This window comes from Lethenteron reissneri, chromosome 40 (genome assembly GCF_015708825.2).
Source record: "Lethenteron reissneri isolate LAM-NWPU_2019-01 chromosome 40, ASM1570882v1, whole genome shotgun sequence".
NCBI lineage: Eukaryota > Metazoa > Chordata > Hyperoartia > Petromyzontiformes > Petromyzontidae > Lethenteron > Lethenteron reissneri.
The window spans coordinates 6145601-6171275 of NC_083818.1; the positions used below are offsets into that span (position 1 = coordinate 6145601).

The 25675-nt window shown below is 51.7% G+C and overlaps 1 protein-coding gene across 2 annotated transcripts in view; it reads left to right on the forward strand.

Moving 5' to 3' along the window:
• Positions 1 to 25675, forward strand: part of LOC133352296 (tyrosine-protein phosphatase non-receptor type 11-like) — a 104868-nt gene that overhangs the window by 42993 nt on the left and 36200 nt on the right. Inside the window, exons 4-9 of one of the 2 annotated variants that reach the window (XM_061567857.1) lie at positions 8226 to 8418; positions 9177 to 9293; positions 10431 to 10544; positions 18805 to 18901; positions 22894 to 22973; positions 23933 to 24094. In XM_061567857.1, the coding sequence (XP_061423841.1) occupies positions 8226 to 8418; positions 9177 to 9293; positions 10431 to 10544; positions 18805 to 18901; positions 22894 to 22973; positions 23933 to 24094 (763 nt within the window). The remainder of the gene's footprint in view (positions 1 to 8225; positions 8419 to 9176; positions 9294 to 10430; positions 10545 to 18804; positions 18902 to 22893; positions 22974 to 23932; positions 24095 to 25675) is intronic. The other variant, XM_061567858.1, reaches the window with a different exon arrangement.

Below are 25675 nucleotides of genomic sequence, written 5' to 3' on the forward strand. Positions count from 1 at the left end.
ATCGGAGGAGGTCTGCGGGGTGGAGCGGCGAGGGGAATGGAGATCGGCGGCACCACAGGCTCGGAATGGACCGAGCCGCCAGGAGCAGCCCAGGACATCTGGGGCGCTCACACGCTGCTACAACTGTGGCCTGCAAGGCCACGTCGCGTCAGGATGCCGGGCTCCCCGTCAGCGCGGGGCGACACCTCGTCAGGACGCCACGCCGTCTCCTCCCAAGCTCCAGCAGAGAAATACGGCGAGTCGTGGCACCTCACACGTTTGGCCCATGCACACATCCGACACTACACTCGCGCGCTCAACTGAACAGGGCTCGAAAATCGCCGTCCGTCGCGCGCGATTGTTCTGTAATGCGGCGAGCGCTCCAACCGGGTCAGTGGTCGGAGCTCGCCCATCGTGTCGTTGCTGCGTCGGCGGGATCATCGGTTGTGGTCGGTCACATTGATGGGGTGGAGGTGCGGATTTTAATTGACACAGGGGCATCGGCGACCATTATATCTGATTTGATTTATAACATCCTTCCCGTTCAAAGTCGTCCCTTGCTCCCTGTTGACGTGCCATGCTATGCTGCTAACGGGGGCTCGCTGGGCATTATTGGGCAAATCCGCGCCACTATTTGCATTGGAGACATTAAATTATCCGGGCCTGTTTTGGTTTCCTCCTCACTCGCGGTTCCGTGCCTGTTGGGGACGGATTTCTTGGCCAAAATGCCCATCCGTATCCTGATTGACCAGGGGTGCATCGAGCTCCCATCGGGCCGACGTGTTACATTTTTGTCTTCCCCCACCACGGAGCGTCGGGCGTTTGCCACCGTGCAGGCGCTCGTGACAAAAACTGTGCGCGTACCTCCGGGGGCTCAGATGCTCGTCCCTCTTAGGTTGCGTCGGCCGTTTAATGAAGGGGTTGCGGATCGGGGGGTCTTGTTGGGACCATCTCGAGCCGGGGTCAATGGACCCGATTTGCTAGCGGCTCAGACCATGGTGAGAGGGGATGGGGACCCCTTCATTGCAGTCCTTAATGTAGGATCGCGAACGGCCGTGGTTCCTCAAGGGACCGTGCTTGCACACGCAACGCCGGTACCCTATGAGGAACCACTCGTGGGTCAGGTAACCACCGATCCTCCGTCGCGACCGCATTCGGACTGTGATGACGGATGGCTGGATGCGCTTTGCGCGGGTTCAGTGGACCTGTCCGACTCGCAGCGCGCGCAGCTGCGAGTTCTCCTGAGCGAATTTGCTGACTTTTTTAGTCAACACAAATTTGATATTGGTTGTACTAAATTGCTGCGACACCATATTGACACGGGTGACAGCGCGCCAATCCGCCAAAATCCCTTTCGGTTGAGTCCCGCCGAAAAGGATCATGTCAAATCGGCTGTTGATGACATGCTAGCCGCCGATATCATTTCCCCTTCCAACAGCCCGTGGGGCGCGCCGATCGTTTTGGTGAAAAAACACGACGGCTCACTGCGGTTTTGTGTCGACTTTCGGCGTTTGAACAAAATTTCTGTGGCAGATGCGTACCCGCTTCCTCGAATGGATGAGTCGCTCGATGCCTTGGCGGGGGCGCGATTCTTTTCCACCCTCGATTTGCTATCTGGATTCTGGCAGCTTCCTCTGGATGACGAATCAAAACCTAAGACTGCTTTTCGTACACCGCAAGGTCTCTTCCAATTTAACCGCTTGCCGATGGGTTTACATTCTGCGCCGGCAACTTTTCAGCGGTTAATGGAATTGGTCTTGGCAGGCTTGCAATGGGATTCGTGTTTAATTTACTTGGACGATGTCATCGTCTTTAGCAAATCCTTCGAGGAACACCTCCAGAGGTTGCGTGCTGTTTTTCTCAAAATGCGGGCTGCCAATTTAAAATTTAAACCGCAGAAGTGCCATTTACTCCGCGAATCGGTGCGGTATTTGCGTCACATTGTTGGGCGCTCGGGGATATCCACTGATCCCGCCAAAACGGAATGCGTCAGCTCCTGGCCGACTCCCACCTCGGTGGGAGAGGTCAGGAGTTTCATTGGGTTCGCGTCGTATTATCGACGGTTTGTGGCTGACTTCGCTACGATCGCGAAACCATTGCATGCCTTGACGTCCAAGGGAGTCAGGTTTCATTGGGGGCCGGAGGAGGAGGCTGCTTTTCGCGCCCTCCGGAATGCCCTGGTGGGGGCTCTGCCGTTGAATTACCCCGATTTTTCACAACCCTTCTTGCTCGATACAGATGCAAGTAACACGGGCATCGGGGGCGTGCTGTCCCAACTCATTGGGGGCGTAGAGCATGTGGTGGCTTACGGTAGTCGGGTACTGTCTCCAGCCGAACAGCGGTACTGCGTTACCCGTCGGGAATTATTGGCAATTGTTTATTTCATTCAGCAGTACCGCCCGTATCTGTACGGTCGGCGGTTCACCGTCCGTACAGATCATGCGGCCCTACAGTACGCCCTGCGGGTTCAACAACCATCGGGCCAGTTGTCTCGATGGTTGGAGATTCTCCAAGACTATGACTTTGTCACCACATATCGTAAGGGCGTCCGCCACACGAACGCTGACGCCCTGTCGCGATTGCCACCCGCTTCGGAGTGCGCTTGCCTCTTGGGTTCGGGGCGTTGTAGGCCCCCGAACGTCACCACCGATTCGGTCCTCGTGGCCGCCGCCGATGCGCCTTCGGCTTCGGGTCCTATCGAGCAAGAAGGGAGGGATTCGTTGCTGGGTTTGTCGGTCGCGGAATGGGGACGCCTCCAAATGGAGGACACCTCCCTCCTCGCTCTGCGCCGCCGCGCCGGGGGGGTTGGTCAGGAGGTGGCGAACGTTGACTCGTGGGGGTTGTTCCAGGGTCTTTTAATGCACTGGGACGGAAATACCCGCCGCCAGCGGCTCGTGGTGCCTGCAGCATTAAGGGGTAAGGTGGTATGGGCTGTTCATGAGCGCTTCTGCACTTGGGGGTTCACAAGACCTTTGCCACGCTCCAGCTCGATTTCTTCTGGCCGGGCATGGCAAAGGACGTGGGGGATCTCCTGGGGTCGTGCACGCAATGCGCGCAGAGGAAGCCACCTGCTAGGGGGTCCAACCCTCCGCTGCAGTCCATAAAGGTTTCCCGGGTTAACGAGCTCGTTGCTCTAGACATACTCGGCCCATTTCCCGCTACACCCAGGGGAAATAGGTATTTATTAACGGGGGTCGAGTACTTCACGAGATGGCCTATGGCCTGGCCCCTGGCCAACCAGTCGGCAGCAGCCATCGCGGAGGCCTTTGTCCAGGGCTATGTCCTCGACAAGGGTGCGCCGGAACGGCTGCTTACGGACCAGGGTAGGAATTTTTCTGGTAAACTCCTCCGTGAGGTGTGCGACCTCTTGGGTACGGAGAAGATTCGGACCTCTCCGTATCACCCACAAACTGACGGGATGGTGGAACGGCTACATCGGACCATCACGTCTATGCTGTCCCAGCAGGTGTCAGTATCCCAGACAGATTGGGACCTTCGTATAGCCGGTGTGTTGCAGGCCTACAGAATGGCTCCCCATGCGGCCACCGGATTTTCCCCTTTCTTTTTAATGTATGGGCGCGAGGCTAACCCCCCTGTGTCAACCCAGCTGAAGCTCTCGGCGCCCCAGGCGAAGTCTAACTTGTCCGAACACGTTAAATTTAACATCAGCAAATTGTCTGAGGCGCGGGAAGCGGCCGTGCAAAATTCTGAACTCCGCCAGAGGGCGAACGAGAGGCTTCGGTTGGGGCGGGTACATGTGGTCAAATGGAAACCAGGGGACAGGGCATGGTTGCACTGTCCCCAGGTGCCGCTGGCAACCTCGTCAAAATTGGTACGGCCGTGGCGGGGGCCAGTGGAGGTCGTACAGGTCTTGCGGCCGCAATGTGTTCGCGTCAAATGGGGGAGGCGTTGGTGGTATGTGCACCCCTCAAGGTTGAAACCGTTCATCGCGCCGCCCCGTGGTTCACACACACACACGCATGGCCAAACGTGTGAGGGTTCCGCCGACTCCCCGACGTCGCTGCGCTCGCCTAACCTGACATCAACTGTTCCGTCCCCAGGTGCAACAGGAGTGACGGGTCCACACCCGCCAACCCCTCCCGGAGGGGTCGGGGGTCACTCGGCAGCGACGCCTGACTCTCTTGCACCCGGACCGTCAACAATCGCCACTGAACGTGCCGGGACGGGCCCTTGTGATGGGCCCGCCGCGAGGACGCGCGCTAAAACGCGCAGACTATTGTGAGGTCGGCCGTTGGGGGGCCTGGCGGACAGTGTGAGGGGTGGCGTCCGGAGTGTGTGTATATATGTTGGTTTTGGGGTGTTTTATTCGGGGGGGGTGCGTCGGGTTATTTTTTCTCTCTCTCTCTCTCTCTTCCTGTTGTTGTTCTTGTTAAGGTTCTCTTTGTTCTTGTTAATAATTACGCGAGGCACACACACACGGTTTTCGTGAGGGATGCACCTTTATTCTGATTTTTTTTTGCAGCCGGGGACGGCTGCGAGCTGTACAGGGGGGGGTGATGTAGAGGTGTAATCGCGCATGGCTACGGATGTTGAGGTGTAATTATGCATGGCCACGGATGGCCAACAAACACAAGGGGCGGGGTTACGGCCGTACACAAGGGTGGCGCTCGCACCGACGTCCGCATGTGCATCCCCCACGGGCCCCCCCTCGGGGGCGAGTCCTATAAAAGGTGATGAGCTCGAGGGCTCGGGGTCGGGGGCTCAGCTTTAACCAGAGAAGAAGGAAGACCTGCTAGAATAGGCCCCAGAGCTCCCCTGGCTCGCTGTCCTTATAAGGGCCGACCAGGGCAAGCCGGTGGCGTGGCCCCGAGAGCCCAGACTAAGCTGGTCTGGAGACTCAGGGTGCCGGGATCCCAGCTTAACCAGGCTGGGATAGATAGCCTCCCCTAGCCCCGTAGTGGAGGGATTGGCATAGGTTAGCGGGGTTAGCTGTTGTGCATCCCTGTAGCCAAGTGACCCGTAATTACTGTGTTAATATAATAAACAAGTGTGCCTCCGATCCTGTCGTCAAGCCTCCTACATACTTACTACACATTATTGAATGCAGACCTACGTGCCAAATGTGTTTTGAACTTGTCTTGGCAAATTCATCCATACATGTGCAGTAGAACCACGCGGAAACGAGGAATACTCGAAGGCCTGTTGCCATTTATTAAACCACTGTCACACTCGACACTCTACGCTCACACTAGTGTAGGTGCGCTCTCTCTCGGTCCTTTATCCCGGACACTGAATACTATTTGGGTCCTGCCCTCGGCTGTCCTTTGGGGCCCTCTCTCACTCGTCTGCCGGAGCGGGAGTTCAGCCAACACCGCTTCCGCGACGAGGAGAGAGAAACCCTCTCCGAGCCGACCCTTACTGAATTCTCGGGACCCTATCCTCGACTATCCCCTTGGCTCTCCCACTCGTCTGCCCGGAGCGGGGGTTCAGCCAACACCGCTTCCGCGACGAGGAGGGAGAGACTCCCTGCAGCCGATCCTTACCCTGGCTTCCCACAACGACCCCGCCTCCGTCACGGGGTCCCCCTTAAGAACCCCTAGGGTGGCTCCTCCCCCTAGCTCAGACCCGCCTTTGTTTCCGAAGGTGCCTCTTACACCACCCGTGACGTTATGTCATCCTTAACTGTCAACCCGCTCACACCTCCTTCTGTTCGCCCCCTCATGGTTACTCACAATACTCCTCTACACAGAGCGAGACAATCTCTGCTGTGCATAAAATGTAGAGCTGGTTTCTAACTACCTGCCAAATGTGTATGACCGTGTGGACGACTTAATTTACAGATGGGTAGATTGTCATATCTGCTTTGGTCCCCTACAAATGTTTGAGATGGGATGGGATATAAGGCGCGTTGAGCCGCCAAGGCATTTAAGAGCCATATTAATGCAAAATACATGAGCATAAAATGTCTCCTTCATGCATCCATCTCTCCACATTAAAAAATAAATTGGCAGAACGCATCGACTGCACGGCTTTGTGGGAATGCATAATTTCGGCAGCATTGATTCAAGACGAGCAAACTCTGGACCAGTTTCGAGATTCAGTGTCTCATTAGCAGGGTCAGGCTTGCTTGAATCAATTTCTTACCGGCAATGACCGTCACTTTACGATGCAGGTCCTCGTTTGACGTGAATTTATTTAATCTAAACACAGTTTATTAGTGGTATTAAACATGCAAAGAGTACATGTAGCTATTTATTAAGCCCATGATTATTAAGTGTATCGTTACACACACACACACTGCCTATTAAATGTTCTCCCACATTCACGCTTATCATTTCAGAGCTGGGTATGGCCAAACAGTTTTTTCCTTTAGGTTTGCCAAATGTTATCGCCAATTATAATTTGCTGGAGTAATTTCACGTCGTCGGGTTAAGAAACGTTCCTTGCAGCCGTTTTTCCCAACAGACCTTTGCATTGTTATGTCATGAGATGGCTTCAGAATTTGTGATACCACAGAACTACTTATGGAGTCAACTTCTATAGACCTCTTCTTCAACGCTGGATGGTGGCGATTCACGCCTCCCTTAACGTGCAGTCTCTACGCATGCCTATCAACCAGTATTTATACATTTTAAAATTCTGAGCTGATCCCAGTGAATCTCACACAACTGCTTTTTTGTTGTTCAGTCATCAGTGACTGGGACGAGACAATGAAACTTGTTACACTTGAGAACGTTTTTAATCGATTTTCATGCAACGTATGTGGTCATCACAAGAACCCATGGGCTCTGTTCGTGTGCGCTTGCTTCATGGCCTGGCCCTATCTGCTCCTTCCCTACACTGTTCGTCTCGAGTGCCGCGCTGTAAAAAACGTACTGCCGCTCATATTGACCCGTAAATCAGTCCGACTGAAAATGAGCTTTGCGGAATTCTACGGCAGTAAAGTTTATTTGCTTCCAATTGATTTTGCTCTTGCCCGCGCACCGTAACTTTACCGATGTAATATATATTACAATTTTTTGTAAAATATCGCTCGTTGGAATTTCGGTGCACGTCTTATGTATACGAACAACGTAATAGTTTGCATGCGGCTCCTGACCGTAATGTCAAATGTTGATACCCAGTAGCATTGGTTCAAGAGGCTTCGCTTTTGTTGAAGTCAGCTAGCCCAGAGGTAATAGAATTTATTCTCTACCTTAATGCAATCCAGCTGAGTGGCTCTATCATCCTAAGGTCGTAAGGGTCAATGGCCATCATCCCTCTTGGATCAATAACAACAAAGAAAAACCATGCTTAAGCATAGCTTCTGTAATGCTCTCCAAAAATGCCGTTTGTCCTCGGGAGTGATTCATGAGCGATTAACCCTTTCCCGTTCTGAGACGTCTGCAAGTTGCAGGGTGGGTCCCATTCACCGCTGAATCTTGGAGCGTGCAAGCGGCTCGGCATTAATCTTATTTAGAGATGCACAGCGCCGTTGATTTTAAAGACATTGTACTCACCGCAGAGAAGTGTAGCGATACGACCGCACTCTATTATACCTGGCGCCAAACTGTACCACATGCCCTCCCGCATGGCCAAGTGGAAACCTCGGTACCGATAGTTATTTTATTTTAGTTTTTCTTCCTGCTTTGTTCATAATGGTAGTGATCGCTCCAAGCGGTACGTCTGTAGGCCGCGATGGGGCTTGGATAGCGGTTCTGCCGGGGAGTGCATGGACAAATCCTTTGATCAATGTGGCCGGTTTTGAATGGGGTTAATCCCCAGAGTGATGCAACTTTATACAAAACTGTACATTTACATTGTGTCCCCTGCATTAACGCATGAAACTCCTGTATCGCTGTATTGGACGATGGCCAATAGACGAGACTGGCAAAGGAATGGTAGCCAAAGGAGAGGGGCCCAATCACCATGGAGATGGTGCGATGAGATCGATACATTTTCAGGAGTGAAATGGATTGTATCGGCGATGGCGTGAGGAGGCCTTCATCCGAAAGTGCGTAGACCATCGATGACGATGAGACGAGCTGGACATTGGGTTATGGTGAAGCTTGGGTAAGGGTGCTAGAGATGGGCTTGAGGAGGCCTTCATCAAGCAATGGATTTACCACAGCTGATGATGACGATGATAAGAAGATACAGATTTGTAGAGGCCTTCATCCCACAGCGCATAGACAACAGCTGATGATACTGAAGATGCTAACGACGACGACGATGATGATTGATTCTAACCGTGGCCTCATCCATCTTCGTGCTGCCCCCCTCACCTTCGCACTCCGCGTGAGCAGTTGGTTCCACGGTCATATCAGTGGGCGCGATGCCGAGAAGCTGCTGACGGAGAAGGGGCGTGCGGGCAGCTTCCTGGTGCGCGAGAGTCAAAGCAAGCCCGGAGACTTCGTGCTGTCGGTGCGCACGAGCGAGGACCGCCTCGACAACAACGAGATCCGGCCCAAGATCACGCACATCATGATCCGATTCCAGGTGCGACGTGGGCGGAGGACGGCGTCTTGCTGAATTCGGAGGCGCGGCGATAAACAATGTTGCGGCGGTCACGGAAAGTGGGAAGGGGGTGCCAGTTGGCAGATGGCAAGTAGGAATGGAGCAGCCTCTGAATGTGTGGAGGAGCTGTACCTGATGGGACAGGATACAAGGAGGCTTCGTCGGAAATGTGTGGAGGAGCTGTAGCCGAGGGGAGAGGACTCGACGTGGCTCTGTTGAGCACGTGAAAATTAGTGATGAAACGTTGAGGGTGGGTGGCCGGGTGGCACAGGAGTAACACTCGTGTCTCACAGCAAGAAGCGCCTGGGTTCGATTCCCGACTGGCGCCTTTCTGTGTGAAGTTGTCCGTTCTCTCCCCATGTTTTGCGTGGAGTTTCCTCCTTGTACTCCTGTTTCCTCCCATGGCTTAAATAAAACAATATATGTGTTTGTATTTTGAACTCCTTTCGCACCATACGTAGCCAACCGTGCGAATAAGGAGGTGCACTCAGTGTAACTTGTTTTGGCCAAACATCTCAAATTACTCAAATTACATATAACAACCTGGCAGGGCCCTCCTAAAAGAAGTATTGAGACTCGGTGAGGCCCTCTTGGTTAAACAAGCGAAATAATAACAAGAGTAATAAAATGAAATTTTGCCAATACAAAACCGTCCTCTATTTATTCATTTATTTCCTAAGTAAATGTGTCACCTAACCTCTATCTTGACCTTTTCTCCACCCCCCCCCCCCTACGCTTAGGACGGCAAGTACGACGTGGGTGGTGGTGACAAGTTCGACTCCCTCACCGACCTGGTGGAGCATTACAAGAAGAACCCCATGGTGGAGACCTCTGGGACGGTGGTGCATCTCAAGCAGGTCGGTGCTGAAGCGTCATCCCGCTGGTTATAAACAGAAAAACAAATCAATTAAATTACGACGTTTTGGAGGCAATACAAGCTTCCGTCTTCAGGTGTGACCGTCACAGCAAAATTACTGTGATACTGTGATACAGTAATTTTGCTATGACAGTTTTACCTGAAGACGGAAGCTTCGTGTTGCCTCCGAAACGTCGTGATATAATTTATTTGCTTTTCTTTTTTTAGCCTACGTGACTTTACCCAAAAAAACAAAGAGTATGGATCCTTGCAGTGACGAAAGATTCAAATCTAGAATCGTCATCCCGCTCTCCGTGCTCGTGCGGCTCGCATCCAGGCCCGGAAGGCCTGCTCTATCCCACGATATGTGGTTCTGTTCATACAGGAGGCTGATGGGCCCAGTCTCTGATATAAGATCTTTAGATAATAGGTAAATAGACCTCCCCTGGTATGCATGAGGTCGTGGGTTCAATCCCGACCGTGATGATGGCCGTATGTTTGGAGTTTGCGTGTCTCGCTCCCCGTGGTCACGTGGATTTTTCTCCGGCTTCTCCAGTTTTTCCCTCCACATTTAGAAACAATCGTGTAGAGTATTTGCCTGCTATAAATTTCCACGTGACAAGCCACTTCGTTGAGCTATCATTTGTGGCGAGGTCAGTCCTGAAAAAGAGCTATACAGCTCTGTGTGGGCCTTATTTGATAAAAGAAATATAATCAGGAGTTAGTTAACCAGTGTATGTTGAGATCTCTGGGCAGTAGACAAACTGGTCTTTGGGGTATGTAGATTATAGCCTCATAGACCGGTGTCTGTATATATATATGTTGAACTTCTTTCACACTGTACATAGCTAACCGTGCTATTCGGAGGTGCGGCAAAAGTAGTGTCTGACTATAAACTTATAAATCGGGCTCTGATGAGATCACTGGGTAATAGACAGACTGGTCTTAGTGTGGTGTGTGCACATTGTATCTCACCGAACTTTACATTGTCTATGGGGAAATCGTTTCTGCTGAATAGGTTTTTTGCTTCGTGTGGCACTTTTCAAAGATGCATGTCCTGGTGCGTTCAACGAGGACTTGCCGTACTTGGTTGACGATTATTCCGATGGTATATTTCTCACCCTCTGCGCCGAGGCAGCCGTTCAACGCCACTCGAATTAGCGCTTCGAGTATCGAGCACCGTGTCAAGGAGCTGAGCAAGACCGCTGACAGCATGGACAAGTCAAAGCAGGGCTTCTGGGAAGAATTTGAGGTGAGAGTCCGCAGTCCGTGGGAAAACCCCCGTGCCGTGTTATGATACCTTGCTGATCTCGTCAAGGAGTATAAATTATCACACGAACTCCGGTCATCCTCGCAGCCGCTTTTGGCTAACCATCGGACAAAGATGGTCACTGCATCGCGCGCTTTCGGATGTGCTTCTGCAACCGTCTGGAACGCTCTTCCTTTCTGTTATTAGGAAGCCACTGGAGCCTATGCACTTTTAAGTCTAGATTGAAAACTCGTTTTTTTCTAACTGCTTTTTATGTTTAGTTGGTCCTTCCTCTGCACCTTTGATTAACACGGTTGGCTACGTACGGTGCAAAAAGAAGTTCAATATACATACATTACTGTACCATTTGTATTTTTTGGCCAAAATATGAAGCGGCTCAAAATCGCCTGGACTGCACCCAATCTCATCAGATCCCGGCAAGCTAAGCAAGATTTGCACCTGGATATTGCTTCAATGGGTGACCAGATTGTTGTGGACTGGCATGGGGGGGTGGGGGTTGGGGGTTTAATTTGTCAGTAGTAAAATCCATCATTCCAACTGTACAATGTCTTATGTCCGTGTTCTTCATTGCAAGGCCCGTGGGCCACTGGTGGCCCCACATGGCTTTGAGTGCGGCCCCTGATGACGTGCGGCCGCCGACAACACACAAATGTGAAAACACCCGTCCATCATCGTGCTGTCAAATGGCAATGGTTTCAAATGTGTGGCGGCCCTCACACACTTATGATGTCTTATCGCCAAAAGTGCCCCCCCCCCCCCACTCCTCTGAAAATTAGTGAAGAACACTCGTCTATGTGCTCGTCTCTGCCGGCCAACGTGTCATGAAGTACGATAAAATAACCTCTGCGAAACTTCACGGCTTGGGGAAGCTCTCGTCCAGGAGTGAATTGACAAAGGGGCCTTTCGCGTGCGCACAGCCGCCACGCTTGACGGCGAGAAACAGGGTGACCGACAAGCTCCTTCAACCTGCTATTGTAAAAGGCAAAATTGACTTGTGCCTTTACAATATGGAAACAGCAACGTATGTACGTTTGGTACACTGCACGTCTTTCGCACCGTACGTAGCCAACCGTGTTTATCGGACGACGACAACAACAACAACAAGCCCTGAGTGTGGGCGGCTAGCCATCGAGCTGTCTCAGCAGTAGCTGGGTAGAGAGAGAGAGAGGGAGCCGAGCGTTTGCGTGCGCTTTTCCCCCGTCGGTCACCCCTCTGCCAATGCACGCGTAGTCCCCGGGCGCCTGCGGGAAGAGTGGATAAGATCGGCGATAAGTACGGCACCGCAAGCCCAGGCTGGCAGTCGCCGGATCGCGAGGGTGCTCTCAAGCTTTACCGACAGCGACCCCGTGGGCGTTTGCAGCAGTCAACGATGGGTGGGGGGTGGGGGGCGTAGGCAAACGTACAACGAGGTAGCTTTTGACTTAAAGCTTTCGTGACTGCAGGAATGAATATTCTTGGGTCTTTCGGTAAATTCACGTAGATAGGTTCAAAGAAAATAACAAAAAATTACAAAATACTACGACGTTTCGATCGCAACATAAGCGGTCGTCATCAGGAAAAGAAATGGACGCTTGTGTTGCTATCAAAACGTCGTAGTTTTTGGTAATTTTGTTGTTATTTTCTTTGAACCTATCTACGTGACTTTACCGAAAGACCCTAGAATATGAGGTAGCTTTTAATAAATAATAATTTGGGGAAAAAACTATGCGTGTTAGATTTGGTTCGTGTCTCCCAAGTTTTGGACGAAACTTTAGCGAATTTGGCTGTGTTTTTTAAATGGTTAATCCCGAAAAGCAACAGAACCATATACTGCAGTTTGGTGCATATTGGATGATCCCTGTGGCAGTTTTTGTTCTCCCCCACCTCCGATGGACAGAGCAAAGCCATGAATCAGAATAATTATTTATTCTGGAGGAATCCCATGAGCTATAACGTTCTTTTTCACAGATGTCCAGTCGTTAAATGCTTTTAACTTCGTTGGAAAGCGTTGACTTTACAACTTTTCCTGGATAGCCTCGCCGAACCTTGAATATTTGCTCAGGAAGTTTCTACTGGTGATGTTTGCCAATCAGAAAAACGGTATTTAGGTTTGTTATTTACTGATTAAATTATTTTAACTTAAGTGGCATCATTGAATGCTTCTCGTGTCTACTTTTGGTTTTAAATTCAACATCTCGAATTGAACGGTTGGGATGAAACTCGGATTTCTTCTACGTTAGTTTGCACAGTTAGTTTTTGCGCGTCCTCACTTGTTTTTGTTTTCATATTCCTTCCTGGCTTCCACGTTTTGTGTGCTGCTCTCTAATGTTGCACCTGTTTTCTGTGGGCCTTTGTGTTTGCTCCTTTCCTCCTTTGCAATGAGTCACGATCCAATTCACCCGTTAAATGAAAGGCAGTTTATTCCAATCAGTAACTGGGGGGGGGGGGAAACAGCGGATTTTTTTTCTCTCTTCCCCACAATTTCCTGCCCATTTAAGCAGGTTTCCCACCGCTTTTCAGCGATAAGCAGCAACAGCATGTGACTCACTCGTTGTCCCCGACATGTGCTTACCTGGCTACACAGAGGCAACTGCGGCTGCCAAAAAGTACAGAGAAGCACGGCTAGACGCACGCTTGGAATGCCGTAGAGAGAGATAGAGAGTAACACATTAATTAGACGACATTGAGGTGAAAGGTGTTAAGAAAAGTAAGTGATCTATGGCGGGATGTGTCGCTAGAAGGGTTGGTGGCTCGGTGGTCGGGATTAACGACGGAGTGGCAGCTGCAGGAACGAACACGCCTGACAGGACATCTACCGCAGAGACGGAACGATGAATTTGGCTAGTGTGCAGGCGCTCGATGGATTGTTCTGCCGTGAGACCGTAAAAGATTGTGATGCCTTGGAGAGGCCCCCACCCAATCGAGCAGTGGATTTATAATGGCCGACAACGATGAATGCCACTTCGTGTTAAGGCAAACAATGGGGGCATGGGAGGGCAGCGAAGGCATCACATGCTGCCATCAGCTGCCTTTTATTAGAATCCTTGGCACGGGTGTGGGGTGGTCGGGGTAGAGCGCCTCGCCGTCGGTCGCGTACGGAACGGTTCGGCATCCACTGCAGTCGTTCCCATCTCTTGAAGAGCACACGGCTTTTAAAGAGACAAGACAGACAATGGAGGGCACTGAGAACCCTTGGCTATAGCCACCCACCACCGATGTTTATTCCACCACCCTCCATCCCCCGCGACTTTGCGAGCTCTTCTCTCTCCTCTTGCCGTCGTGAATCATTAATGAGCGACGAAAAAAACTAAACCGCTGTGAATTAACGTGCGATTGATATCCGCCGGTCACACTCCGTGTTTCCCATGGGGAGCTGTAAGGGCGTTCCCTATATTGAGACATAGTGCTCGCATTCATTCACAATTTGTCTTTTGGTCTTCCAAAAATTTAATTCACAATGTGGTGTGATTTCGGATTGCGAGGCCTCCTAAGTGGGGTTACTACGCTGTTGGCAGCAGAGAGCAGTGTAAAAAAATAAATTGTTGTACTGTACTTCTGTGTGCTCGGGTGTGTGCTACCTACCTTCAATCCACACTGACCAGCATAGCCAAACAATCCCACAAGACCCGCAAAGGGTTGTGGAGGCCTTTATCCAGCAGTGGATTGATAACGGATTGTTATATAAACTAAACAATGAAAAACTATTTTTATTTTATCAGGTAAGGCCCACTGAGCTATATAGTTCTTTTTTTAGAAGCAACCTTGCCACAAATGATAACCCAACAAAGTGGCTTGTTACGTGGAAATTTACAGCAGCCAGTTACTCTGAACGCACGTTTCTAAATGCGGAGGGAAAAACCGCTCTTAGTATCTACACAGCCTGTCATCTGACCATGCCAACGGCGAGCTCTGTGGCATATCTCTTGAGCGCGTACAGGTGGTGCAACTGCACTGGAGGGGGCCCAGGTGTTGTGCTACAAATAAAGGGTGAAAATTGTACCAGTTAATGATGATCATTTCATTTTATACGGCATCATTCATGCCAATTGCATCTCGCAGTGCCGTACAATAATCTAACCTATATAATTCATTTTTTGTCTGTCTGTCTGTCCATACGTCTGCGTACGCTCCCTTCCGGGGGATTTAGCTCTCGGACCGTGGGGTTCGCCGAGATTAAATTTTGCAGGTGGGAACGCCCCCGGCCCGCGGTAAACTTAGGCTTTTCCGATTTTTCGTCTCTAAACTTTAAATCGGCCCGATTATCGATTTAGTGCTGATTTCTCTTCAGTTATTTATTTAAACCTTTATTTATTTATTTAATATTGCCGGTCCGGCGCAGGAGCACGGCGGTTGCCCCTGGCAACGGGTAGCAACAACTTCGCTGCGGGGTGGACGCCATTTTTAATTCCCGTTAAAAATATGCGCACGCAATAACACGCGACTCTGAGGTAAATTCATCAAAGTTTCACGTCCTCTTCACTCCCCTTCCACCCCAATGTGTGCAATTACTATTATAGGGTCGGTAGATAATAAAATTATAGCGATTAGACAGTATTATTGTAGCGCGGGGGGGGGGGGGTAACGGCCCCAGCACCCAGCCTCAGCCGGGTGGGCAATCTAGGCGAGGCCAGAGGCTCTGCACGGTACTAGGCCTCGACACGCAACTCTGTCAGGCGACGACTTTGTGGTATAAACTCGATATACCCAGCGTTGCCCGGGGGAAAAATACATTTAAAATCTTCTGAAAACTTTAAAACATAACATACCAATGAAAATACAACTGTGTAATTAAAATTCTAAACCCGACCGCGCCAAGAATCGATTCTCTGAATCGTGAAAAGGAATGGACGGTTGTAGATTCATTTAGAATCGCCTTATTTCCGTTTAATATAAGTTGGTTATAGAGTTGATATAAACTGCTACGAATGGGAAATATCCGGCGTTGACCGGGGCTAAAATATAATTAAAAACTCCTGAAAACTTTAAAACATAACATACGAATGAAAATTTAACTCTGTAATTAAAAATGGAAACCTCCTATGCGCCAGGAATCGATTCTTTGAATCGCGCAAAGGAATCATCGAAGGTTGTAGATTCCTTTAGGATCGCCCTTTACATGTGGTGAGGGAGAGTGGTGAGGGAGAGTGGTGAGGGAGAGTGGTGAGGGAGAGTGGTGAGGGAGAGTAGTGAGGGAGAGTGGTGAGGGAGAGTGGTGAGGGAGAGTGGTGAGGGTGAGTGGTGAGGGTGAGGGTGAGTGGTGAGGGTGAGGTTGAGTGGTGAGGGTGAGGTTGAGTGGTGAGTGGTGAGGGTGAGGGTAAGTGGTGAGGGTGAGGGTGAGTGGTGAGGGTGAGGTTGAGTGGTGAGGTTGAGTGGTGATTGGTGAGGGTGAGTGGGGAGGGTGAGTGGCGGTTGTTAGTGGTGATTAGTGAGGGGTGAGGGTGAGCGTGAGTGGTGAGGGTGAGCGGTGAGGGTGAGCAGTGAGGGTGAGTGGTGATTGGTGAGGATGTGATTGGTGAGGATGAGTGGTGAGTAGTCAGGGTGAGTGGTGAGCGGTGAGGGTGAGTGAGGGTGAGTGGTGAGCGGTGAGGGTGAGTGTTGAGGGTGAGTGGTGAGTAGTGAGGGTGAGTGGTGAGCGTGACTGGTGAGTGGTGAGGGAGAGTGGTGAGGGAGAGTGGTGAGGGAAAGTGGTGAGGGTGAATGGTGAGGGTGAATGGTGAGGGTGAGTGGTGAGGGTGAATGGTGAGGGTGAATGGTGAGGGTGAGTGGTGAGGGTGAGTGGGGAGGGTGAGTGGCAGTTGTGAGTGGTGATTAGTGAGAGGTGAGTGGTGAGGGTGAGCGTGAGTGGTGAGGGTGAGGTTGAGTGGTGAGCGGTGAGGGTGAGCAGTGAGTGGTGATTGGTGAGGGTGCGATTGGTGAGGATGAGTAGTGAGGGTGAGTGGTTGTTGTGAGGGTGAGTGGTGAGGGTGAGTGGTGAGGGTGAGTGACGGTTGTGAGAGGTGATTAGTGAGTGGTGAGGGTGAGTGTTGAGCGTGAGTGGTGAGGGTGAGTGGTGATTGTTGAGGGTGTGATTGGTGAGGATGAGTGGTGAGTGGTCAGGGTGAGTGGTGAGGGTGAGTGTTGAGGGTGAGTGGTGAGTGGTGAGCGTGACTGGTGAGTGGTGAGGGAGAGTGGTGAGGGAGAGTGGTGAGGGAGAGTGGTGAGGGTGAATGGTGAGGGTGAGTGGTGAGGGTGAGTGGCAAGTGGTGAGGGTGAGTCGTGATTGGTGAGGGTGTGATTGGTGAGGATTAGTGGTGAGTGGTGAGGGTGAGTAGTGAGGGTGAGTGCTGAGCGGTGAGGGTGAGTGGTTGTTGTGAGGGTGAGGAGTGAGTGGTGAGGGTGAGGGGTGAGTGGTGATTGTTGAGGGTGTGATTGGTGAGGATGAGTGGTGAGTAGTGAGGGTGAGTAGTGAGGGTGAGTGGTGACGGTGAGTGTTGAGGGTGAGTGGCGGTTATGAGTGGTGATTAGTGAGGGGTGAGTGGTGAGGGTGAGCAGTGCGGGTGAGTGGTGATTGGTGAGGGTGTGATTGGTAAGGATGAGTGGTGAGGGTGAGTGGTTGTTGTGAGGGTGAGTGGTGAGAATGAGTGGTGAGAGAGTGGTTAGTTTTGAGGGTGAGTGGTGAGGTTGAGTGGTGAGGGTTAGTGGAGAGTGGTGAGTGGTGATTGGTCAGTGGTGATTGGTGAGGATGAATGGTGAGTAGTGAGGGTGAAGTTGAGTGGTGAGGGTGAGTGGTGGTTGTGACGGTGAGTGGTGAGGGTGAGTGGTGAGGGTGAATGGTGAGAGTGAGTGGTGAGTGGTGAGGGAGAGTGAGAGTGGTGAGGGTTAGTGGTGAGGGTTAGTGGTGAGAGTGATTGGTGAGTGGTGATTGGTGAGTGGTGAGGGTGAGTGGTGCGGGTGAGTGGTGAGGGTGAGTGGTGAGGGAGATTGGTGAGGGAGGTTGGTGAGTGGTGAGTTGTGAGGGTGAATAGTGAGTGGGAGTGGTGAGTGGTGAGGATGAGTGGTAAGGGTGAGTTGTGAGTGGTGAATGGTGAGGGTGAATGATGAGTACAGTCAATATGCACTGCTGTTATCATACCAGGTACCACCACCACAATATGTACTCCTCTCATCATAGCAGATACCACCACAGCAGTATGCACTGCTGTAATCATAGCAGGTACCAACACAGCAGTATGCACTGCTGTAATCATAGCAGGTACCAACACAGCAGTATGCACTGCTGTAGTGATAGCAGGTACAACCTCAGTCGGTATACACTGCTGTAGTGATAGTAGATACTGCTATCGAGTTGGTAGATACCGCTATAGTAAATACTAAAACAATCAGTATATACCACTACAGTCAGTCAATACTGCTACAGTCAGTATATACTACTATACAGTCAGTACATACTACCACGGTGAGTAGCTACTAGAGTCAGTAGATTCTATTATAGAGTGAGTAGATACTGCTATAGATTTTGTAGTTACTACTATAGTCAGTGGATACTACTTTAGAGTCAGCAGATACTATACAGTTAGTCGTTACGAGTATATAGTCGGTAGATACTACTGTAGGCCCAGTAAGTAGTTATTACAGTCACTAAATACTACTACACAGTCAGTAGCTACTACTCGCTCAGTAGATACTACGGTACAGTCAGTAGATACTACTACAGAGTCAATAGATACCACTTCCTCTGTTGTATGTAAGGTGTTGTTAGTATATATACCTACGAGGGGTAAAGATATTTTTTGAGGGGGGGGGGGGGAGACCACAATTTTCGGAAACATTTTGACATCAACTATTTACCCTACACTTTCTACAACTTTTTGGACTTGTGAAAGCCTCTTATATATTTGTTGGTGGAGAAATGTACAAACAGCCCACCGGGCTTTGACAATACCTTAGTATCTGTGTATATATATGTAAGGTTTTTAAGAAATATATTTTTCACCCGGGCAAAGCCGGGTACTTCCGCTAGTTGTATATATAAGGGATACGTCCTATTTATAACAATTCTTGAGTAAATGAAAACCCTAAGGACATTTTTTTGAATAAACGGAACAAGGAATGCCATGAAAACAAAAGGTGTAAACGACAACAAAACGCCGTCGCAACAGCAACTAGACTGGGTGCCCCCATTTCAACCCTTGCACCAGAGTTCATGCTCATCACGCCACACCAGTGCAAACCAACGTGAGGTCTCCTTATCATCGCTTGTCTTTGCCGCCCCCCTCTCCCCCAGGCTCTGCAGCAGCAGGAATGCAAACTTCTCTACAGCCGCAAAGAGGGGCAGAGGCCGGAGAGCAAAGCCAAGAACCGCTACAAGAACATCCTGCCGTGTAAGCGTGGGCGGAATGCCCCCCCCCCCGCCCCCCCCGCCCCCAACCCTCTCTCGTGTCCACCGCGTCCCAGAGGCACGCTCGAGCTGCTGAGCAATCGGCTTGATTGGCGTCGCGTTGGCACACGTTTGTCGCTGCGTCAATGCTGGTGGCGATTCCTCCAGCGGCAAGTAATGTCGTCAGCAGCAGCAAATCTGCAGGTCTTCCCCGTGACTGAGATCCGCGGGGGTGCCGTCTCTGCACATCCGTGCACTCGGGACAAAGTTCACCCTTGGCGCACTTTGCGAATATCGCCGGCTCCATCGATTGCGAGTTGATGAATTGTCACGATTGGCGGTTGCCAATCGATTCAAGACTATATATTTTTTGTATTTTTGTCTCTGGCCACACTCTTATAAGGTACGTCTTGTTTTTATATATATAAAAATCTACGCATTCATCAATAACACTGGCATTAAAAGGAAAAAAATGAGAATAGGTGACGTTTCGGGCAATCGCCCACCTGGAAGCCCCTTCTCAGTGTCTACCTTATTACAGACCATTTCAGATCTTATTGGTCACCCCGTGCCCTTATAAATCTCAATGTTCATCTTACAAAGTCTCATCACAAGGGAGAAACACAAACAAATAGACAAAAATTTATTTTTGTCGCCTGTATTGACACGACTGTACACTAATATGGACCTGAAAACTCTATTTCCCTGCACAAGAATACAGGGTAAACCGTATGGGTTGACAGGTATGCAATCGCCCTTCTTCATAGCTCGTGAAATTATCTGTACGTATTTTATATCCTCTGCAAATAATGTTATTTTTTCACTTGGTAATCAAACTGAATGTTTTAGTCCTCGGAAAGAAATGCGCCAAAGTACGTTGGAACATTTAACGGGGCGTTTTTTTATTCAGTCGTCGGATATTTCACATCAACTCACTCGCTGCACTTGAGAACCCGGTTGATTCGCAGGGGGCTGAAGCCTGCGATTGAAGCCCAGGAGCGCGGTGTTGATGACTCGTCGCAGTCACATGATGTTGGCCCACAGAAAGACCCCCCCCCCCTCCTGGCCACTAATCTTTTGAAGTTTGATATTGGCTGCCCGTCTTCACAGTCAAGATCCCCGTTTTAAACTTCTATGCCCACTGGTATCACTCTCACTAACCCAAGCGCACTTTTTTTTTTACAGCCAATATGAAGGCTCTATTTTGTGTTACCGAGTCACGAGTTAGATTTTCTGATATTCTCACCAGGCACCTCTCCACACTTGTCAGTTTTTGTCCGATGTGCCTGTGTAACCCTCTGTCTCCAAGACCCCTCCACACCCTGTACGCACAGAGGGCCTCTTAGTGCTGAGACAGCTGCACATTAGCCCGAGCTGTTACATCTCCGTATGCATTGCTTATGCCGTATTGTTTGTGGAGTTAGGAGGCAACCAGAGAGCCCAGAGAATACCCATGCACATGAGTGTTTTACACCCGACACTGCTATCTCCTGGCCACTTAACATCCTTACCCTAGGACACCTTACAAGCCCTGGTGGTCTTCCCGTCCAAAGGACTAATCGGGCAAAACCCTGCTTCGCGTGTTCTGAGACTTGGTGAATGCGGGGTAATTTTGTCTCGGGCGAGTGAAGTCATTCGTGGCATCGCTGGCAAGCACAAGTCATGTGCCACTTAGCATTGGTTTAATTTTATATAGATATACATATACCGAAAAGACAAAGACACCCAGTATAGCCATAACAGATTGTTGCGACAAGTGCTGTTAGCGAGCACCTATGAAGGCTAGAACGGTACACGAGGGGGTGGGTGGCCAGCACCACGCCCGACCGCCTTTGTCTCCCCAGTTGCGAAGTTTACACACCACACCAGGTACTCATTTGGGGCTGAGGCGACCTAGCGGAGGCCCATGACCGGTTCAGATAATCGTCACTGGTGTTGGCCGTGAGCGGGAATCGAACTCGGGTCGCCTGGTTCGTAACACAGCATAGCTAACCGCTACACTACCACTCCCACGTAAATATATACACAAGCACACACACAGGATAAAGCAGTGAACTAGTGCGGTGAAATGCTGATAACGCAGCATGGGGAAATGGCGCTGAGGTCACCAGATCTCCACTCATGCCCAGTCTTGCTGTTGTGTTTTTCTGGAAAGTCGTGTTTTTCTTGGGAGTGAGACTCCTTCGCTGGGCAAAGGGTGGCTCGTGACACCGCGCCGATGCTGTGTAAACCTCCAGTTTTTTGTCAATCCACTGCTGGATGGAAGGGAAACTCCCCCCCCCCCACCGCCGCCGAGTTGTGTTGGTCTTAGCCTTTGTTTGACCGTACTTCACCGCGCTGCTCAGTGCGAGTTTGCGAATGGGGTGGGGGTGGTAACCCAGGAACCCGTTCAGATGTCGCTCGCCACCCGAGGTAGCCGTAGCCAGGAATCAAACTCAGGTTTTCCGGGTGCATGGCTTTGTGGGTGAACCACTGATGCAGCTCCACCCATTAGCAACCCGTGTATTTGTCAAGTCAACAACTAATGCCAGTTGATTGTGAATGTTCCTCTGGTTTTCTTTAATAAAGTGAGGAGCCTTGTAGTATTCGAACTTGTCAATTTTACCCTGGGCTGGGTGAGGACACATGTCTGTTGTTTTATTTGTCTTCTTTATCCATCTGCCATTCTGTAATTGAGTGTATGTATTTGTGTAAATATGTATTTACATCTGTAGGTATGTTAATTGTATGGATTTATGCTTGTCCATCGGGCTACCAGTCTGCGTATCTCCATCTGTCTGTAAATCTTTCAATTTCCATCTGTTAACGTAGACATAGACCAACCTGTCAATGTTATTCCATCATTCTGTCGACACCAATAGTGCTATCTCATAAGCTAACACGGCATGTGTGACCGAGATGACAACATGTTGGGCATGAATGCAATCTGTTTAATCTTAAGGTTTAGATAAGCAATCTTTTACAACGTTTGCTGCGGTAATTCTGTGCACTCTGTTCTCCTCGGTGTGTGCTTATCCGTTGTAGGAAATATCGTTTTTTTTTCGTAAGGCGCGAAACAATAATATGGAATGTGTTTTATCATGGGAGTAATGTTTACCCATGGTAGCAAATATCATTGCGTGTGCTGCTAATCTGTAATAGGAAGCGTAGCCTACGTGTAATTTTCTGGTTATCGTGGAAAATTTAGCCACCTCCAACTCAAAATAAAACAATGTAAAATCACGCAAAATGCTAGTAACTGCTACGCACGGCCCTTTTGTATAATCCACTCCTGTGCAGGTTGTGGGGGTTATTTGACCATACTTCACCATGTTGATCAGTGTGAGGTTTGGAGAAGGCTGGAAGCAGACATGTGGAAGTGTAGACATCCGGTACAACATTGGTTATTGCTCAAGCATTTTACTGGCCCACTATGTGGCCCCGAATGCCCTCGTACCAAAACAGCAATATTCAATTAACCCTTTCCCATGACAAGATGTCTGCAAAATGCAGAGTGGGTCCAGTTCATCGCTGAATCCCGGAACGCGTTAATTGTATCTAGAGAGGCATGGCACCGCTGTTTTTTTGAAGACATTGTACTCACGGCAGAGAACTGTCGGGACACGACCACACTCTACGATAGCTGGCGCCAAACTGTGCCACACGCCCTCCCGCATGGCCTCGTGGGAGCCTCGGTACCGATAAAGTTATTTCATTTTTTCTTCTGATTCCATTCCGATGACGTACGATCCTTTCCCATGACGTACACGTACATCATCGGAACGGAATCGGAAGAAAAACTTACAACGGACACGTACATCATTGTAATGGGAAAGGGTTAAGTGCAACATAGGTTCAAAGGGCATTGTAGGTTTTTAAATCTCATCGCCATCCACTGGACTGCAATATCCTTAACATTTAGCAACCTGCCTTTGTGCCACGCAACGAGTGTTTTATTTTTTAGGTGGGTGCCACGGAGAGTCTCGTCATTGTTGTCGTTGCCGTGTTGTTTTTCAGTCGATCACAACAGGGTGATTCTGAAGGATGGTGATCAGTCCATTCCTGGCTCCGACTACATCAACGCCAACGTGATCACAGTGAGTCTCCTGGGAAAAGGTCCAGCAAAAACAAGTCTCTATAAATAACACAAACCACGCGGCGCAGGCACGTCGGCCAGCCTGCCCCCACGTGTATTCCAGCACTATTAGAATTCTCATTTGTGGGATGACCTTTTTTTTCATTTGCATGGATGCTGGAGTTTTGGGCATGTCGTTCCGATCGCGAAGATCTTTGTTAAATTCCGTGGTCCTTGAGTTCAGAATCGGAGTATTTAATTTTGCTGGAGGAATCCTCCGATGCGCTTTAAAACTCTCGTTCACAGATGTCCAGTAGGGGCGGTTCAGAACGATGGAACAACAAACAATATAAAGACACGATAGCAGTGCAAGCTGCAAGGAAGGCAAACAAATCCCCCCAAAACATTCAATTTATGGCCAGGACTAATATAAGCGGTGAGTCTCTGGACCTGTCGTGGTGCCTCCTCTAGGCCCAATCCGCCTTAAATGAGTCCCTAATGCGGTATGTAATTATGAGCACTGAGAAGACAATCGCGACACCCCCACCACCCCCTTTTGTGCGCAGCGTCAACCTTCGTAGGAGCTCACCAACAACAGCCCGTGTGGGGGCCACGTGGTATCTTTGTCTTGTGTCAGCGCACGCATCCCTGTGCGTGGGTATGTGCTCACGAGTGTGCGTGTGTGTCTGCGTTTGCGGGGAGCGGTAGTGCAGCACACGCGCTGTACTACAAACCCGCGACCCGAGTTTGATTCCCAATGATGGCCAACACCAGTGACGATTATTTGAACCCGTCGACTCGGCCTCAAATGAGTACCTGGCGTGGTGTGTAAAAATCGCCAATAGGGAGACAAAGGCGATCGGGCGTGGTGCTGGCCAGCCACCCCCTCGTGTGTCTTTCTGGCCTTAATAGGCACTCACTAACAGCACTTGTCCCTACAGTCTGTTAAGGCTACACGGGGGATCATTGTATTTGTGTAAGCAGGCAGACATCGACAATGGGCGAGTGGGCAGCAAAGCGCCGAAACGGTACATAGCAACGCAGGGCTGCCTACAGAACACCATCGTGGACTTCTGGAGGATGGTGTACCAGGAGAACTCGCGTGTCATCGTCATGACGACCAAGGAGGTGGAGCGCAGCCGGGTATGTCCCTTCCCTCCTCACCGTTATCCCATTTCCACCCACCCAGCCAGTCCCCCCCCCTCCCCACCAGTCTCCCTCCCGGCCAATCTCCCCCCCTCCCCACCCAGTCCCCCCCCCCCCTCCCCGCCAGTCTCCCCCCCTCCCGGCCAATTTCCCCCCCCCCCCTCCCCACCCAGTCTCCCCCCCCCTCCCCACCAGTCTCCCCCCCCCTCCCGGCCATTCTCCCCCCCCCTCCCCACCAGTCTCCCCCCCTCCCCACCAGTCTCCCCCCCCTCCCCACCAGTCTCCCCCCCCCTCCTGTCCAGTCTCCCCCCCCTCCCCACCAGTCTCCCCCCCTCCCCACCAGTCTCCCCCCCTCCCCCCCCCTCCCAGCCAGTCTCCCCCCCCTCCCCACCAGTCTCCCCCCCTCCCCACCAGTCTCCCCCCCCCTCCTGGCCAGTCTCCCCCCCCCCCCCTCCCCACCAGTCTCCCCCCCCTCCCCACCAGTCTCCCCCCCCTCCCCACCAGTCTCCCCCCCCTCCTGGCCAGTCTCTCCCCCCCCCCCTCCCAGCCAGTCTCCCCCCCCCCTCCCAGCCAGTCTCCCCCCCCTCCCCACCAGTCTCCCCCCCCCTCCCAGCCAGTCTCCCCCCCCTCCCCACCAGTCTCCCCCCCCCTCCCAGCCAGTCTCCCCCCCCTCCCCACCAGTCTCCCTCCCCCTCCCCACCAGTCTCCCCCCCCTCCCCACCAGTCTCCCCCCCCCCTCCCGGCCATTCTCTCCCCCCCTCCCCACCAGTCTCCCCCCCCTCCCCACCAGTCTCCCCCCCCTCCCAGCCAGTCTCCCCCCCCTCCCCACCAGTCTCCCCCCCCCTCCCAGCCAGTCTCCCTCCCCCTCCCCACCAGTCCCCCCCCCCCTCCCCACCAGTCTCCCCCCCCTCCCCACCAGTCTCCCCCCCCTCCCCACCAGTCTCCCCCCCCCTCCCCACCAGTCTCCCCCCCCCTCCCCACCAGTCTCCCCCCCCTCCCAGCCAGTCTCCCTCCCCCTCCCCACCAGTCTCCCCCCCCCTCCCGGCCATTCTCCCCCCCCCTCCCCACCAGTCTCCCCTCCCTCCCCACCAGTCTCCCCCCCCCCCTCCCCACCAGTCTCCCCCCCCTCCCCACCAGTCTCCCTCCCCACCAGTCTCCCCCCCCCTCCCCACCAGTCTCCCCCCCTCCCCACCAGTCTCCCCCTCCCCACCAGTCTCCCCCCCCTCCCCACCAGTCTCCCCCCCCTCCCGGCCATTCTCCCCCTTCTCCCCACCAGTCTCCCCCCCCTCCCAGCCAGTCTCCCCCTTCTCCCCACCAGTCTCCCCCCCCTCCCCACCAGTCTCCCCCCCCTCCCCACCAGTCTCCCCCCCCCCTCCCAGCCAGCCTCCCCCCCCTCCCCACCAGTTTCCCCCCCCCTCCCCACCAGTCTCCCCCCCCTCCCCACCAGTCTCCCACCCCTCCCCACCAGTCTCCCCCCCCTCCCCACCAGTCTCCCCCCCCCTCCCCACCAGTCTCTCCCCCCTCCCACAGTCTCTCCCCCCCTCCCCACCAGTCTCTCCCCCCCTTCCCCACCAGTCT